This window comes from Ceratotherium simum, chromosome 3 (genome assembly GCF_057802395.1).
Source record: "Ceratotherium simum simum isolate JZ-2026a chromosome 3, ASM5780239v1, whole genome shotgun sequence".
Classification (NCBI taxonomy): Eukaryota; Metazoa; Chordata; class Mammalia; order Perissodactyla; family Rhinocerotidae; genus Ceratotherium; species Ceratotherium simum.
In genome coordinates this window covers 95,773,456-95,792,954 of record NC_141902.1, presented here as the reverse complement: position 1 = coordinate 95,792,954, position 19,499 = coordinate 95,773,456, and the positions used below count along the sequence as shown (strand labels likewise).

General features: G+C 38.6%; 1 protein-coding gene across 1 annotated transcript in view; it reads right to left on the bottom strand.

Moving 5' to 3' along the window:
* The window catches only part of ADAMTSL3 (ADAMTS like 3), a 366,781-nt gene that overhangs the window by 155,202 nt on the left and 192,080 nt on the right, over positions 1-19,499 (bottom strand). The window contains exons 10-13 of the mRNA XM_087429032.1: positions 8,423-8,534; positions 2,842-2,980; positions 1,684-1,734; positions 787-991 (exon numbers count right to left, since the gene is read on the bottom strand). Coding sequence (XP_087285158.1) covers positions 787-991; positions 1,684-1,734; positions 2,842-2,980; positions 8,423-8,534 — 507 coding nt within the window. The remainder of the gene's footprint in view (positions 1-786; positions 992-1,683; positions 1,735-2,841; positions 2,981-8,422; positions 8,535-19,499) is intronic.

Genomic DNA, 19,499 nt, shown 5'->3' with positions numbered 1-19,499 from the left:
TTGACTAATTCAACTGCACTGTATTCCTTCTGGAGGTTTACTTGGTCATCCCCCTAGAAAGTGGAAACGAAGCTAACCCGCCACGAAGTCTTGTCACATCTCTGGGATGTCTCCCTTCTCTTTTCTCTTTTCCCACCACTTGACACCTCAGTGATTTCCAACAGGCTGCCTGCCTCTGGTCTTGCCCAGCGTTAGTCTATCTTGCCTCAATTACTTAAAATACAATGTATTATCTTCTTCAACAAAAGTTGTGAAGCTTCTTAGTAACTACTAGATAAAGAACATACTTCTCCTGTCAGTTTTAGCATTTCCATCTTAATCTTCTACTTCTTAGTAACCTGCGTTCTCTCTTCAATCTAGAGGAATTAGGGTCTTTTTCAAACTCTAGTTAGTCATTCCATGTCATTTCTGCCTTTGCTCAGCCACCTCAGCCGGGCCATAACCCATAGTGAGGTCTTCTCTAGGCTCTTGCTTGTCTAAATTCTACATATCTTCAAAGAGGGGTTAAGCACTACAAAGGCACAAAGACGTTCTGATTGACTCTGCTCCAATATCTGTTCCCTCCAGATGTACCATGGTCCCTAATTCATTCTTCTTCCCTATATTGATGACTGTGGTCTCTCTCACATTGTCCTTCAACCATCTTCCCAAGCTCTTTGGGAGTAGGGACCGTGTTATGCAACTTTTGCATCCCTCACGCTGCCCAGTACAGTGTTGGGCACATAGCAAATAATCATTAAAATCTGAGATTTAATTAAAGGTGGCATCAAAGCTCTCAAATCTTACCTGAGACCACTCCATGGCGACCCACTTCGGGCAATCAAATAGATTGCAGGTTTGCATGACCTTGGGCTTGGGCGCGTACATGCACTTCCACTCTTCCACCTGCAGTGTCTCTCCATGCATGGACTCCTCCACACACACGAAGCTCCGCCTCTGAATCCCGCCTCCACAGGACACAGAACACGCGGTCCAAGGATTATGTTCCCAGCTCAAAAGCAAACAAAGAAAAACACATTATTTAATTTGTTGCTTGTTTCAAGTTTGCAAAGATGGTTGCAAAAAGCATGGTCTCAGGATACCAGTTGTGGTTTGGTTGAAAGAGCACGGGACTTGGACTCTTAAGACTTTAATCTTAACTGCTACACACAATCTGGAGTCACCAAGTACTTAACTCCTTTGACCCTAAGGTTATTGTCAAGTGGAAATAATACACTTTCCCTGGTTACCCTTCATAGGGCCATTGTGAGAATCAAATAATTAAAATACAGACTGTGAAAGCATCTTTAAACTGTCTCTACACTATAAAATACTAATGGACAATATAACTAGAGAATCATAGAAATTCCAAGTCAGAAAGGACCATACTAGTCATCCAGGTATAAAAGGGGATTCAAATTTCTAATAAATCGCAATGTTTGAGCTCCCTCTATAACACCCAGTTATCCAAGACATGCTTGCCATCTCCAGTGACGGGAAACATCACCTTTTGAGGCAGCCTATTCCACCTAATTCTTAGAAAGACCTTCCTTATTACTGAGTTGAAGTTTGTTTTCCCTTAGCTCTCCGTAAAATATCTAATAGCTATTCTTCTTACATTTTAGACTATTGCTACAGATACTGCAGCTCTTTGCAAACTACTTAGAGTAAATTACAAAACAGAAAAGGGAACGTGTAACTCACCGAGGGAGAGGTTGAAAGTGGTCATAGGGCATGATCTCCTTAAATCCATCACTACAAATGAAATCATTGTGAGAATATCATTTCTAAATCAATTAACACATTTACTAATTTGACTAATATAGATTTGACATCTTGAAAGACAGAGGTCTTTCGAACTGAAAACTAAATATGCAAAGTGTTATTACGTATTCCCCAAAATTCAGCCATCATCTCCTTAATTTTCAGGAACACCTCTGACACATATCTTCCCCAGTTCTACATGAAAATGCAGAAAATGGAACTAGGGCTATGTATTAATTAAAGGAAAGAGTCTCTTTTAATTAAGATAAATCTATTTATTCTTTTTTATCATCTAAAGAGGTTATCTGATAAAATATATTAAGGATATTAACACACTGTCATATTAGTAGGATCTTCAGAAAACCATTTTATTTCACAGAATTTGTCCTTTGAAAAGGTCTCTATAAATATGTTCACCTGGGATTACAGGAAATGCACAGCTTAGGGACAGGAAATGAGATCCACTGAGAGCGCTTCCTTTCCCACTTGTACACTTCTGCCTTAGCCAGCTGGCAGATATCTGGGGGCTTTTGGGACTTGATATCGTGCTGCTATTTTAAGATACTGTAGTAAAGCTAGGAAACTTCCCCAGGCAATCCAAGTCGGCAGGTACTAAATTATGCAGCAGGATATGCATAGCTTTTCTGCTTTGGCATTAAAACTTTTTACTTCCTTACACAATACATTATTTATACTGAATTTAATGTGAACATTTCAAAAGTCAGAACATGGTAATGGTGACCCAGTTTAAAGCTAAAAAGGTGAGTGAAAGATATTTTTGACTAGCAGATGGACTAGACACTACTTGGATGAAGAGATCTTTCATACTATACATGCAGGAGATGCTCAGAGGTTCATTATAAAGAGTGAAATATCACAGCACATGGACACATAGCCCACAAGAGAGAGCTAGACTGAGTGAGCTGATGGGCCTAATTCCTATTGACCACGGTTATGAATGTGAGTGCAGGCACATGCCACCAGTGTATGCTCAAAGGCAGGCAATGGAACTATGTCACCCTGTGAGGATTGATCAGTCTCAGCCGCAGTTGATTTGTCTCTTTTTAAAGGAAAAAGAGTATGGGCAATTATGCGAACCTTGATGGGCAAGGATCCATGCTGCATTCCTTCAGTTTGGGTTTTGGTTTGACATTTTCAGGGTAGTAATGGCAATAATGGTCAGGCACCACCCTCTTCAAGCGGATATCCACACATTCAGCAGAATTGAGCTGATAACCTAAAGCAGCAGAAAAGGAAAGTCTGAATATTGCATCCGTTTCGTTTTCACATGGCAAAGTTATCACTTGCCACACACTTCTTTTTCCCCTTTAAGAAACTTAACTCAGTGGTTCTCAACTCTGGCTGTATAACAGAACCATCTGGGAGCTTTTAATACACACCAATGTCCAGGTCGCTTCACGGTCCAATTAAGTCAGAAACACTGTGGCTAGGTCTAGGAAATCAGTATTTTTTTTTAAAAAAAAAGATTCTCAGGTTCTAAGATAACTAAAATGTGTGAGCAAGGTTGAGAACTACTTGAATGGATTGTGGTAGTTCTAGCGCTTATAACTAAAAAGTTACAATAGACTCCTTTAAAAAGTGTTTGGACCTTGGGTGCAGAAGGTGAGTTATTCATCGTCACTTCTTCTCACTGTCATCATGGCACTGCACAAGGCCCTTTGCTTGTCTCTCTGTATTTCTTCTCTTCCCTGTCACCACTCCCACTCCAATTCCCCAAGAGCCACCCATTTATTGTGTATATGTCCTTAAATATACATCTGTCTTAGGTAATGTTGTTTTGTATCTGTTTTAACTAAATAAACAATACTGTGTTTAAAATCTGTTTTCGACTTTTCTCATTCAACATTACACTTTTGAGAGCTATCCTGTGTGGGTTGTTGCTTCTTTCTACTGCATAATATGCCACTGCTTGCATATGCCACATGTTACTCTTTTGCTGTCTTGGGGTACCTGGGGTACCTCTGATGACATTAAACTTTCTAACCAGGGAATTAAGCATTGTCTACACAGGGAGGAACAAAATCTTTCCCCCTACATCTCCCCTTGCCTCACAAGCCTTCAAAGGAAAAGGAATGAAGACTTATTCTTGATTCTATTAACTTCGATTTGTATAGTCTCTGAGGAAAGTGAACATTCTGAACGGATGAGTGCTGTAAATTTAAAACACAACTCACAAAATGATGCTTCCATTTCCTGAAAGATCTGATTCCAGGTTTCCTGTCACTACATAAATGTCACATTAAGTTTAAAAAAAAAAAGATAATATTTCAAAACCAGAATAAGCTCTTCAGGGGAAAAAAAACCCCTCAGTTAGGATCTCAGCCTCAGCCAATGGGTCTAAAAGTCTAAAAATACATTTAAAGCCCTGATGGCTGAGAGGAATCCGATTTTATAAACCACTAGACAGCTTCCTACAAGTCATGGGTTGGACGTACGCTGAGTGTAGAAGGACAGATTGGTATGCATTATAAAAATCAAGGTCAAAACCACAAGAACGAAAATCCAAATGGAATCAATAAAATGTTACTTGGGTGCCAGTATCTACCAGAAAGTCTACAATATCAGATGGCAGTGGCGATCTTGGTACTTTCTTCAGAATAATCTTAAGTGTCCCACATAGATGATTATAGACAAAACCAGGAAAGCCCATCAAAGTATCTTAGAGACCAATGAACTAATTTTCCTGATTATCCAAAAAACTCTGATATGCCATTTACACAAATCATGTAGATTTGATTACTAATATAATTAAATTTTGGTAATGCTTTCCGTGTGGGTTTTATGTGTGTGTTTTTATTTACCCCAAAACAAGAACAGAATTTGCTTACAGCTCCTTGAATCAAAAAAAAAAAAAAGTATATTTTGTTATAAATGGAAACATACTTCTAAAAGGAGACAGGGAGCATACAGTTGTTTATAATTTGGGGAGAGGCAATTAATTTTCCTCTTTAATTTTACGGCAGTACAGAGATAACTAAAAGGGAAAGAAATAAGGCAGATTGCCTTCCTATATTATGAACAAACGTATGGAAATTCTGCCAGTGTGCAGAAAATGGCAAGCTGCAGGGAGACCCCAAAAGTAGCCTAAACTTTCCCTTCTGTTTTTACAACCACTGTTATTTTTGGCAGACGATCTGACTGCTGGGTGCTCCCATGCCACTCAGTTCCAGCAGGACTGAGTGCGTCTTTCCTGAGGCACCCAAATATTAGAAACATCTATTCTCCTCCCAAGGATTTAACCAACTGAACTAAGCTGAATCCCATGCTAACTGTCCCTCCCAGAGTGGGAAGCTTCTCTTTTATTTTACGTGTCCAAATGGAAACGCCTCTCTGAATATTTGTGTATGAGAGCTAGGGAATAAATTAAAAAGAAAGAGAGGTTTGTTTTTCCGCTGAGTAAGAATAAAAAGCCCCACCATCTCTTTGCTTTTATTTTGGGGTCCATGAGAGACTCTTCTCTTCCCTGGAGCCATGGCCCCGCTGACTTTAAGGTGGTGGGATTCTGCATCCAGATATCAGATATACATGTAAGGATGAATAGGTATGTCCCACTCACTCTGAGAGCTTTCCACCGTGACCACTGAGTGATGTATGTATCGCATAACTCATCGCCTGAGAATGCCGGGGGGGGGGATGGCCAAAGATTATGCAGAGGCATTTTTGAAAATTCAGGTTTAGATTCTGACATAACAGATATTTCCTGAGTGCCCACTAATTGCCAGGCATCATACTGTGCTCCTTGCCATATATCATCTCATTTTGTCCCCCAACAATGCTACAAGGAGGATCATCCTATTTTACACATGAGAAGACTGAGGCTCACAGATGTCTCAGAGCTAATTAGTGGCAAAGCCAAGAAGTGAATCCAGACCTCAAACTCCAACTCTAATGCTTATTCCACTGTGCTATACTAATTCTTGATGTAAATTTTGGCATGCAATGTTTTTTTTTTTTTTTGGTGAGGAAGATTGTTGCTGAGCTAACATCTGTACCAATCTTCTTCTAGTTTGTATGTGGGACGCTGCCACAGCATAGCTTGATGAGCAGTGTGTAGGTCCGCACCTGGGATCCGAACCCGAGACCCCTGGGCCGTGTGAACTTAACCGCTACACCACCAGGCCAGCCCCTGGCATGCAATTTTTAAAGAACAGGATTGGCCAAAAAGTTTATCGGGCCCAGGTTTAGAGAGATTCATTGGGTTTACCCAACTCACGGTCTCAATTCCAAACAGTGTTTTATCTCAATCAGCTTTACAAGAGGTCAAATGTTTTTTTGTTTTTTGGGGTTTTTTTGTGAGGAAGATTAACCCTGAGCTAACATCTGTTGCCAATCCTCCTCTTTTTTTTGCTTGAGGAAGATTAGCCCTGAGCTAACATCTGTGCCAATCTTCCTCTATTTTGTATGTGGGATGCTGCCACAGCATGGCTTGATGAGTGGAGTAGGCCCACGCCCGGGAGGCAAACCCGTGAACTCGGGCCACGGAAGTGGAGCACGTGAACTTAACCACTCAGCCACAGGGCCGGCCCTGAGAGGTCAAATGTTTTTAAGAATTTCCCTTAGAGCCTCCTGGAAAGTCAGTGACTCAAAGACCTAAAGGAGTTTTTCCTCAGAACAATGCTTCTAATGGTCAATAAAATACCATTAAAATACCATTTTCATTTTTTAGAGGAATTGAGAATAAACTGAGAGAATGTGAGAGCTGGCAAGGACTTGAAGATTATCTACCCCACTGTTTTGTTTTCATTGTATTTATTTTTGTGATTGTGTTCTATTTACAGCAAGAGATAATAGTTTCCCACTTAAGGTAGTAATATTAAATTCTTTTTGTAAATATGTATATTTAAATATTTTAAAAAGGTCCATTAAAAAAAAAAACCTTAAGCAAATGATAGTGCAGGGGTAACAGGGCAAAAATAGTGACGTTAATATGGCTACAGCTGATCTCCAAAGACATCGCCCTACAGGACAGTGGTTCTTAAACTCGAGTGCATCACAATCTCCTGGGGGGCCTGTGAGACGGATCGCTGAGCCCCACTCCCAGAGTTTCTGATTCAGTAGGTCCAGGGTGTGGCCCAAGAATTTTCACTTCTAACAAGTTCCCAGGACATGCTGATGCTGCTGGTGCAGGGGCCCCACTTTAAGAACCGCTGCTATAGGATCATCATCAAGTGGTCTATTGCACATGCCTGGCCTAAGAAGAACTTAATTAAAAACTGGGAAGATTCACTTTTAACTTTCTTTTTAGGGCCACATTCAACCCTCAGATTGTTTCTCTTCCATTCCACAAGCTCTTCTGGGGCCTGAGCTGCGCAGAGCTGCCTCCTGGTTTCATAGGGAGTCTGAAGCCCAGCAGAGAGAGACCTGACCTGCATATTCACGGGAACCTGACATTGGCTGAGGAGCCCTCCTTGATACACCTGTGGTTTAAAGGCAAGAGGCCAGAACCCCAGCTCAGTTTCTAGCTCTGGGGTAAGTTGATCTTCTCTAGCCCTCGAGGGAGGAAGTGGTTTGGGGCTGGGCTGAGTTGGGCTAGGCTGAAGAAGGAGGATTTCTTCTAGTTCTTCAAAGAGAACCACACCTGAGCCTGTGCACCCTGATCTAGTCTCAGGTGTGGTAGATTGTTCAGGGGAGACACGGGGCAAAGTCATTTAGAGCACGGCTCTGGCATCAGACAGACCTGGAGCCAGATCCCAGCTGTGCTGTTTACTAGCTGAGCAACCTTGAGTACATTCTTTATCTTTTTAAGCTTCAGTTTGCTCACATATGAAACAGTCATGAAAATAGACCTTTCTTGGGGTTGTTTGGAAGAATACATGTGACGATGAGTACCCCAGCACATGGCTTGACACGTGACAGATGCCCAGTACTGCTGCCTGGTACTCTTAGGGGAAGCATCAGCATAGCCCCTCTAGCAATTCCAGTAACTAGTTCCTGGGTTCTCACTAGTTTAGAACCATTTACTCTTTGATTTAAAGGTTCAGTTCAGAAAAAGAGAATATCTTCACGTGGCTCTGATCACCCCCTCGTCTGCTCCAAGGAGGCACTGTTTCTCCATGCTAAATAAACGATTACCCTCCACATAAGCCTGCGACGACGTGTAGCATGTGTGTGGAACCCTGGATTACACTCGGCCCAGAACCTCCCTCAACTGTCTATAAACACCTTGAACCAAACAAACAGTAAGCAGGACTTTCCCCTTACCACTTAGTAAAGACCCTTTCTCTTTTTACTAAGTTTATACCCTGGGCCCTGAGTATAGGTGGAATATAGGGTGGAAATCTAAGTGTTAGAACCAACATCCATTAGCCTGATCAGACTGGGCAAATCACTTGGTCTCTCTATTTCTCAGGTTTTCCAAAGAAAATTAAAAATAATACATGCTTTAAGGACGATCAAGAAGAGAAATGCAAGAATGCGTGCAAATGTGTTTCCAGCTTTTTGCCAAAAGTAGAGCGCTTTCCAAATCCAGCTTTTCCCCTATTTTAAAGACGAAAGACAAACGCACATTGATTAACAGCGCTGCCTTCCAGGCTGCTAAGATGCTGTGCGATTACACATCTCCAATTACCACACCAATTTTAAAGTCAGCTTCAAAAATGAAAACATGTAATTTCTAACTCTGAGCTCTAAATATTCATGAACAAAGCCTGTGCCTCACCTCCTCCACACGTCACAGTGCATGGAAAGAAGTCAGTTTGTCTCCACTGATGACTGACCGGCTGGTAAAAGAAGAACTGGACCACGCTGTCCTTGGCCACAGGGTACCTGGTCTGGACAGAGAAAACTGTGATAACGTATTTGCATACAATGAGCTGGTACTTTCCACACCTTTCAAAATGAGGTGAATATACTTCACCTATGTAGACACCCACAGATCTATCACAACGGACTATGGTCCATTAAGATTCCAAGACTTTTAAGATGTGATAACATTTCAATTAGATTTGTCATAAATGGGGGCTCAGAAGATCTTTAACCAATCCCCTTAGAGTCATTTTTCCAGATAATTCCATACATGTGAATGAGTTCACAAAAATGTAGGTGACTTTTTTGTTTATTTGTTTAACATTTTTTTTCTTCCTGATGCATTTGATTTCCATTTCCACGAGAGCAGGGACTGAGACTTAATCTGTGTTTGCTTACAACATGGCACATAATTGGGATTCTTACATTTTTAATAGCAACATCTTGAAGCATCTTTACGGAGATCCTTCTAAAAAATCCTTCTGAAAGCACAACCACAGAAACACCAATGTGCACAAATACATGGTGTTTGCATCTGAGCATTCCAGTCCCTAACTGAAAGGGAGAAGGGGTCCTGCTGAGAGTGAGCAAGCAATTACAGAGGTAAGTTCACTTTCAGGAGACTGTACTCAAGTTCTCTCCGTACTTTTTTCTTTTCTTCCCTACTGATTGAACAAATGAGTGAACCAAGGAAAAGTCTCAGAATGCAACACAAAGAGGAAAAAAGAGGGAAAAAAGAAGTTAAGCTCATGGAAGATGGATCCAGAAATGCCAGCATCCTATAGGGTTCAAGATGGAGACAGAAAGAGAATAACGAAGAGGCAATATTTGATTATATAATTGCTGAGAATTTCCTAACCTTAAGAAAGACAGGAGTACTCAGTTTAAAAATATTCCTCAAGTTCTGAGCAGACATTTAAAGAAATAAAACAAGGATAAATTAAAACCCTGTAAGTTATAAGAAAGAAAAAAAATGATTACCTACAAAGGAGTGAGAATCAGATTTCTCACAGGCAATATTAGATGCAAGAAAACAAAATCATTACCTTCAAAGTGATGAGGGACAACAATGTCTGTATCTAGAATTCTATAACCAAATTATTCATCACTAGTCAATTATCAATTGTCATTTTATAAACAATCTATGATTAAATTATCAATCAGTAATGAGTGAAATAAAGATATTCTCAGACCACAAAAATGACTGAAACTTTACCACTCAGAGACCCTCACTAGAAAAAAGAAAGAAAAAATTACCAAAAGATATACTGAACAAGAACTAATATAAATGCAGAAGAAAGTAACAAGATGCAAGAAGCATAACAATGAAATAAATCAGTAAAGCTCACTAGTAAATCTAAATAAGAGTTGACTGAAAAATAATAGCTTGATATATTTAATTGTAAAATGGTATAAAAATTCCAGACATGAGATGTGTGGGGAGGGAGGGAGGGCAGGGTTATGGTGATGGGTGAGGATAGCACAGTGGTTACAGAGGCAGAAAACACTTCTAAGGAGTTTTGCTTCTGGCCATGGCAGAATGGCTTGTTTCTCATGAACCCTCCTGGGGAGAATAAGGAAAGATTCTGCATAAAATATTTTTAAAAATATATTTGAAGGCATCAGAAAACTACTATATTAGTGAGGATTTGAGGGCCGAGATTCCAGACACAAAAAAAGCCCAGAAAGGTGAGGACAACATCCGGCACCACCTTTCTGCTCAAGGCATTTTCCATTTTGCAAGTGGTGACTGAGCAGCTGAGAAGCTGAGCAGACCTGTCATCAGACTCACGTGGCTGAGGGAGTACAGACTGGAGTTCCAGGCCTGCCAAGGTGAGGAGCGTTGGTAAACACCCCAGGCTCCCAGCTGGGACCCCGGAAAGCTCCATCCTAGGAATAACAGTGACCTGGATATAGACCAGTTTTCAAAGGTAATGAAGCTGGGTTCAAATATTTCAAATCCGTGTTGGATGAAGGATACTGGCTGCTAACCTGTCTTCCAGAAGCAAAAATTAATCCAGTCTCAAATTATACCTATAATCTTTCATCTGCTATATACAGCAAAACTTAAAAATAACTAGGTATACAAAAAAGATAAAATATAACAACCACCAAAAAAGTGGAAAAATAGACATTATAAACAGAATTACAGGAAACCTAGATACGGGCATTAACTGACAGAAACTTAAAAACTTAAGCATATTGCTACCACTCCCTGCAACTCAGACCTTGGCTTCACATCTTGTTTCCCTGCTTGAGGGGCCTAGCAACACCTCATTCTATTCCCATGGTCATAAAACATCAGTGTTAGCACATGGCTTTTGCCTCAGGCTCTGTTTTTTAGAGAACCTAGACTGAGATACTATGGCTAAAATGTTCAAAAAATTAAATAACAAGATGGAGAATTTCACTAGAAACAAAGAAACTATATTAAAAATAAAATGTAATTCTAAAAATAAAAAGCACAATAATTTAAATCAGTATTTCAATGGATAGACTTAACAGTAGATTAGACTGGGGTTCAGCAAACTATTTTCTTAAAGAACCAGATAGTAAACGTTATAGTTTTCAGGCCTTATTGTCTCAGTTGTAATTATCCAACTCTGCTAGTGTAGCGCAAAAGCAACCACAGACAATACATAAACAAATGGGGCTAGCTGTATTCCAGTAAAACTCCATTTACAGGCACACCTCAGAGATATTGCAGGTTTGGTTCCAGACCACCACAACAAAGCAAACATTGCAACAAAGTGAGTCACAAAAGTTTTTTGGTTTACCAGTGTATATAAAAGTTATATTTATACTATACCGTAGTCTATTAAGTGTGCAATTGCATTATGTCTAAAAACAAGGTACATATCTTAATTAAAAAATACTTTATTGCTAAAAAATGCCAACCATCATCTGAGCCATCAACAAGTTATAATCTTTTTGCTGGTGGAGGGTCTTGTAAAAAACACAATATCTGCAAAGCACAATAAAGCAAAGTGCAATAAAATGAGGTACACCTGTACAAAAACAGGTGGTCAGCTTGCTGGCCATAATCTGCTGACTCCTGGATTACACACACCTGAACAGAGAATTAGTAAACTGACAGATAAAAAGAAAGTGGAAATTAGACATGTGGGATAAAGGTATAACTATAGTCCCAGAAAAAGAGAATACAGAGAATGGGATAGAAGCTGTATCTGGAGAGGTAATAAATGAGAATCTTCCAAAACTGATGACAGATTTCAAGCCACAGATTCATGAAGCACCATGGACCTCAAGCAAAAGAAAGCCACTAATTACGTCATAGTCAAATTGATGAAAACCAAAAACAAAAAGAAAACACTTAAAAGCAGACAAAGAAAAAAGACACATTACCTTCAAAGGAAGAAAAATAAGACTGACAGCTGACTTCTCAACAAAATAAACAGAAGCCAGAAGACAATGGAGAAATATCTTCAAAGCACTGAAAGGAAATAGTTTCATAATGATAAAAAGGCCAGGTCACTAGAAGAGGTCACGATTCAAAATGTGAATGTACCTAACAACCTAGCCTCAAAATATGTAATTCAAAAATTGACTAGAATAGGAAAAAATTAGACAAATGCATAGTCGTAGTGGTAGTTTTACCATATCTCTTATGGTAACTAATAGAATAAGCAGACAAAAATCAGTAAGACTATAATCTAGAATAAAACCATTAATAAACACGACCTAACTGATATACATAGAACACTGTGTCCAAGGACAGGAAACTATACATCATACTCTTCCAAAATTTGCTATTCTGAGCCACAAATTAAGTTTTAACAAATTTCAAAACACTGAAATAAATAGAGTATATTCTTTGACTACAGTAGAATTAACTATAAAATAATAATGAGATAACTGGAATATTCCTGCATACCTGGATGTTACACTTCTAAGTATTCCATAAGTCACAGAAGATACCACTATGAAAATTACAATACAATTTAACTGAATGATGAAGGAAAAGATTTCATATCAAAATTTGTGGAATGAAATAAAAGCCATGCTTTGAGAGAAATTTAAATGACTTAAATGCATATGTTATGAAAAAAAGAATAAAAATCAATGATCTAAACATCCATTTCAAAAAATGAGAAAAAGAATAGCATACTGAATCCAGAGAAAGTAGAAGGATGGAAAAATAAAGATAAGAGCAGACATTAATGATATGGAAAGGGAACTACATTAAAGTGGGTTCTAAAGCCAAAACGTGTTTCTGTGAAAAGTCTAATAAAATTGATAGCCCTCCAACATGACTGATCAAGGAAAAAGAGAGTAGGACAAATAATCAATATCAAGAATGAGAAAGAGGACTATAGATCCTCTGCACAATGAAGAAATAATAAGAGGATACTATGAAAAAAATCTATGCCAACAACTTTTAAAAAGTTAGTTGAAATAGACAAATTCCTTGAAACAAAACTGATATAAAAAATAAAATACCTGAATAGCTCTGTATCTTTTAAAAACATTGAATGCATAATCCTAAAAACTTCCTGCTGAATATTTCCAAATATTTAAAGAAGAAATAACACCAATCTTACACAAACAATTGCAGAGAATAAGAACAGAAATACTTCTCAACTTGTTTTATAAAGTCAGTATAAAATTAATACCAAGACCAAACACATTACAAGAAAAAAAAAAAAAGAAAATAAAGAACAACCTTTCCTGGAAATAGATACCAAAAAAAAAATCATAAATAAAATAATTTAAAATCATATCCAGTGATACATAAAAGGATAATCCTTTTAATTAATAATAAAATAATAAATACTAACAAGTAAATACTACTAATAAATTCTAATAAAAAAGGATAATGATCAAGTGAAATTTATTACAGGAAGGTAAGATTGGTTTAACATTTGAAAATCAATGTAATTCACTAAATTAAAGGGAAAAATGGAAAAAAAATATGATCACTTCAAAAGATGCAGAAAAAGCATTTGATAAAATCCCACACATATATGATAATGGAGAAAAGTAGAAAAAGATTTCTTTCACCAGATAAAATATCTAGAAAAATTTCTACAGCAAACATCATACATGATGGGGGAATTATAGTGATCTTTGCCCCCAAACTGAGAAGCATGACAAGCACAGCTGCTGTCACTACTTCTATCCAACACTGTACTAGAAGTCCTAAGTACTGCAATATAGCTAGAAAAATAAATAAAACATGCAATGATTGAAAAAGAAGAAACAACTCATCATTTGCAGGTGTCATAATTGTGTATGTACATAATCTAAAAGAATTTACAAACTATTAGTATTAATAAGTGAATATAGTAAGAATATAATGTCAATATACAAAAATCAATTAGATTTCCATACTCCAGCAACAAATAAATAGAAAATGAAAAAAATACCATTTACAATATCATCAAAATAACAGTCAAACACGTAGGAATTAATCTAATAAAAGATATATGCAAGGGGGCCAGCCCAGTGGCACAGCAGTTAAGTTCACGCATTCTGCTTTGGCAGCCTGGGGTTTGCTGGTTCAAATCCCGGGTGTGGACCTACTCACCGCTCATCAAGCCATGCTGAGGTGGCGTCCCACATAGAAGAGCTACAACTATACAACTATGATACACAACTATGTACTGGGGGTTTGGGAAGAAAAAAAAAAAAGTAAGAAAAAGAGGAAGATTGGTAACAGATGTTAGCATAGGGCCAATCTTCCTCAAAAAAAAAAAAAAAGATATGCAAGACATATACATTGAAAATTAGAAACATTATTGAGAGGAATTTAAAAAGAACTAAGTAAAGGGATGAATATATGATATTTATGGATTGGAAAGCTTGGTATTGGAAAGTTGTCAATTTTCTCCAAATTGACCTATACATTCAATACAATTCCAATCAAAATCCAGCAGAATTTTATAAAAATTGATAAGTATATTTCAAAATTGATCTCGAAATGCAAAGAGTAAAGAATAGCAAAGATAATCTTTAAGAGCAAAAATGAAGAACTTACACTACCAGATATCAAGACTTGTTTTAATGCTATAGTAATTAAGTCACAATGGTACTGGCACAAACAGACACACAGGTCATGACACAGAACAGAGACCAGAAATTGACCCACACATATATAGTTTTAGATTTAAGACAAAGAGGGGAAGGATGTTCTTTTCACCTAATGATTCTGGGTTAATTGAATACTCACGTGGAAAAGGATATTGGTTTTACATCACACCATACACAAAAGTCAATTCTAGGTAGATTGTAGCTCTTAATATGAAAAGTAAAACAATAAGGCTTCCAGAAGAAAACATAGAAGAATATCTTCATGATCCTGGATGACAAAAAGATTCTCTAACCAGAATATAAACAGCCTAAGCATAAAGTTAAAAATTGATAACCTACACTACAACAAAATAATAAAATTAAGAACTTCTGTATGGGGAAACTGAGAGCCCTAAATACATTTAATGGAGAACAAAAGGTTGAAAATAAAACGAATTAAGAATTTAGATCTAGAGAGAAGTCAAGATGGTGGTGTAGGCTGACTCTGAACTCACCTCCTCCCACGGACACAGCAGAGTTACAACTACTCTTGGAAAAATTACCCCAGAGAGAGACCTGAAAACTGGATAAGAGGAACCCCTGCAACAAACAACATTCCTAATTGAGATGTAAGAGACAGAAATTCCCTTCTGGAGAGAAAAAAATGCCACCTTCACAAGCTGTAACGCTTCACGGCCGTCCGGGAGCAATCCAAAGGTACGCAGCCCTCCCTGGGGGAGTGGGGGACCTGAACTGGGAAGCCTTCCTGCTATAAGCATTTTCTGGACCCAGCACAACCTAGACAAGTGTCATAATATCTGACTTTGCTGGCGACTAACAACAATGGGGAATACCCCCAGCAAAGCTGGGACATAAATAAATTAAAGCCAGCTCTTGAAGGGCCCATGCACAAATTCACCCATTTCGGTAAGCAACCTAAAATCACCAGAAAGAAAGGTGCACAGTCCTTTAGTGAAAAGAGACTCACCTGAGAGGCTCTGGGTGCATCTCAGTGAAAGATGAGACCTCTCGAGGGACTGAGACATTGGCAGCGGCCATTATTGTGACCTGGTGTGGACATGTTGACACAGATGCTGGCAGACGCCATTGGAGTTCTCCTGGTGGCCTGCTAGCCCAGGCTCTGCCCCACCCACTAGAGCACTGATTTAATCCAGCTCAGCCAAGGCAAGCAGCCCACCCTAGGGATTGGCCTCACCCAACAACAATTCCTCAGGCAACTTGTGGGCCTGCTAAGCGAGCTGCCTGGATTCTCTGCAGGCTGGTGAGTGGGTCCACTTCTGTGGGGCAGGGCCTGTACGAGGAACAGGTGGAGAGTGTGGGATGTTGGTGGAGTGTGTGGGGCTCCTGCCTTGGAGCAACTGGGTCTACCTCAGAGAGTTGGGGTACACGCACAGGGCGACTGTGTGTGTGGACCTGTGGACACTGGGGCTTGTCAGCTGCAGAAGACTTGTGCTTCTCAAACAGCCACATAGGGGATTGGCCCCACCTTCCAAAGCCTGCAACAATTGGGTGCTCCTGTGCCTGGGGACAGCCCCACCCAACTGCAATCCTCAGAGAACTGACAAGAGCCTTATAGGCCAGAGGCCTACAGCAATTGTAAGCCCCTGAGCCTAACAACCAGCCATGCTGGGGGCCTACTCACTTAACAGAAAAACTGCAACAGGAATGTGCTATTAGACCTTGCAGCCAACTGTGCTGGGGCTCTCCATACCCAATAAAGAAACTGAAGGGCCCACGACAACTATACGCAGCTGAGCATTACAACCAGCCAGCCAAGGGGACAGCTCAGCCTCCCTGGACACCTATGATAAGAGCAAACATGCCACAACAGAAGGACACACATAGCCCACATGGGGGTCACTCTTGAATATCTGGAACTGGTGATGAGAGGGAAGCACACTGCTGGGCCTCATAAGGCATCACTTATATAAGGTCACCTCTCTAAGATCAGGAGACATAGCTGACCTACCTAATACACAGACACAAGCACAGGGAAAGAGGCAAAATGAGGCAGCAAAGGAATATGTTCCAAGTAAGGGAACAGGACAAAACCCCAGAAAAGGAACTAAATGAAACAGAAATGAACAATCTACCTGACAGAGAGTTCAAACAAAGAGTCATAAGGATGCTCACTGATCTTGGGAGAAGAACAGATGAACTCAGTGAGAACTTCAACAAAGAAATGCAAGATATAAAAAAGAACCAATCAGAAATGAAGAATACAATACTGGAAATGAAAAATTCATGAGAGGGACTTAAAAGCAGAGCAGAAGATACAGAAGAATGGATCATCAAGCTGGACAAAAGACTAGAGGAAATCATGCAAGCTGAACAGATAAAAGAAAAAAGAATTAAAAAGAGTGAGGACAGTCTAGGGGACCTCTGGGACAAATCAAGCACACTAACATCCATGTTATAGGTGTCCCAGAGGGAGAACAGAGAGACAAAGGGGCAGAGAATCTATTCGAAGAAATAATAGCTGAAAACTTCCCTAACCTAAGGAAGGAAACAGACATCCAGGTACAGGAAACACAGAGAGCCCCAAAAAAGATAAACCCAAAAGGCCCATACCCAGACATAGCATAATTAAAATGTCCAGAATTAAAGATAAAGAGAGAATCCAAAAAGCTGCAAGAGAAAGACAACAAGTTACATTCAAAGGAATCAAAGGAATCCCCATAAAGCTATCAGCTGACTTCTCAGCAGAAAGCTTACAGGCTAGAAGAGAGTGGCACAATATATTTAAAGTGCTGAAAGTAAAAAAGCTACAGCCAAGGATACTCTACCTGGCAAGGTTATCATTCAGAATGGAAGGAGAGATAAAGAGTTTCCCAGACAAGCAAAAATTAAAGGAGTTTATCACCAAGAAACCAGTCCTACAAAAAATGCCAAAGGGACTTATTTAAGGGGGAAACAGAAGACCACAAACAGGAAAAACTTATCTATTTCCATGATAAGAGGATAATGGATACAAATGCACAAAAAAGAGGTTAGATATGATATCCAAAACATAAAATGTGCGAGGAGGCGAGTAAAAGAGTAGAGCTTTTATAAAGAGATCAAACTAAAGAAACCATAAACTTAATAAAGATTGCTATATACGTAGGTTAATATATAAGAACCTCGTGGTAATCACAAAACAGAAACCTATAATAAATAAACAAAAAACTAAGAGAAAGGAACCCCAACATAATACTAAAGGGAGCCAACAAACGACAAGGGAAGAGAGCAAGAGAAGAAGAAAGGAACTAAGAAGAACTACTAAAACACCAAGAAAAAAAAGTAAAAAAATGGCAATAAGTACATACTTATCAATAGCTACTTTAAATGTCAATGGACTAAATGCTCCAATTAAAAGGCATAGGGTGGCTGATTGGATAAAAAAACAAGACCCATATATATGCTGCATACAAGAGACATTTTAGACCTAAAGACACTCACAAACTGAAAGTGAAGGGTTAGAAAAAGATACTCCATGCCAATGACAATGAAAAGAAAGCTGCGATAGCAATACTCATATTAGACAAAATAGACTTTAAAATAAAAACTATAACAAGAGACAAAGAGGGGCACTACATAATGATCAAGGGAACAATCCAACAAGAGGATATAACATTTGTAAATACCTATGCACCCAACATAGGAGCACCTAAATATATAAAGCAATTATTAACAGACATAAAAGGAGAAACAGACAGTAACACAATAATAGTAGGGGATTTTAACACTCCACTTACACCAATGGATAGATCATCCAAACAGAAGATCAATAAGGAAACATTGGCCTTAAACGACACACTAGACCAGATGGACTTTCCATCAAAAAACTGAAGAATACACATTCTTTTCAAATGCACATGGAACATTCTCCAGGATTGATCACATATTAGGCCACAAACCAAGTCTCCATAAATTTAAGAAGATTGAAATAATACCAAGCATCTTTTCTGATCACAACGGTATGAAACTAGAAATCAACTACAGGAAGAAAATCAGAAAAGCCACCAATACGTGCAGATTAAACAAAATGCTACTGAACAATGATTGGGTCAATGAAGAAACCAAAGGAGAAATAAAAAAATACCTGGAGACAAATGAAAATGAAAATATGACATGCCAGAATTGATGGGATACAGCAAAAGTGGTTATAAGAGAAAAGTTTATAGCAATACAGGCCTATCTCAACAAACAAGAAAAATTTCAAATAAACAATCTAACAGTGCACCTAAAGGAAATGGAAAAAGAACAAACAAAGCCCAAAATCAGTAGAGGGAAGGAAATAATAAAAATCAGAGCAGAAATAAATGAAATAGAGCCTAAAAAACAGTAGAAAAATTAATGAAACCAAGAGCTGGTTCTTTGAAAAGATAAACAAAATTGACAAACTTTTAGCTAGACTCACCAAGAAAAAAAGAGAGAAGGCACAAATAAGTAAACTCAGAAATGAAAAAGGAGAAATTACAACAGACACCTCAGAAATACAAAAGATTATAAGAGAATACTACAAAAAGCTGTATGCCAACAAATTGGATATTATAGAAGAAATGGATAAATTCTTAGAATCATACAACCTTCCAAAACTGGATCAAGAAGAAATAGAGAATTTGAATAGACCAATCACCAGTAAGGAGATCAAAACAGTAATCAAAAACCTCCCCAAAAATAAAAGTCCAGGACCAGACGGCTTCCCTGGTGAATTCTACCAAACATTCAAAGAAGACTTAATACCTATCCTTCTCAAATTCTTCCAAAAAATCAAAGAGGAGGGGAAGCTTCCTAACTCATTGTATGAAGCCAACATTACCCTGACACCAAAACTAGACAAGGACAATACAAAAAAGAAAATTACAGGCCAATATCACTGATGAATATTGATGCAACTATCCTCAACAAAATACTAGCAAATCGAATACAATCGAATACAATTGAATACAAATTGA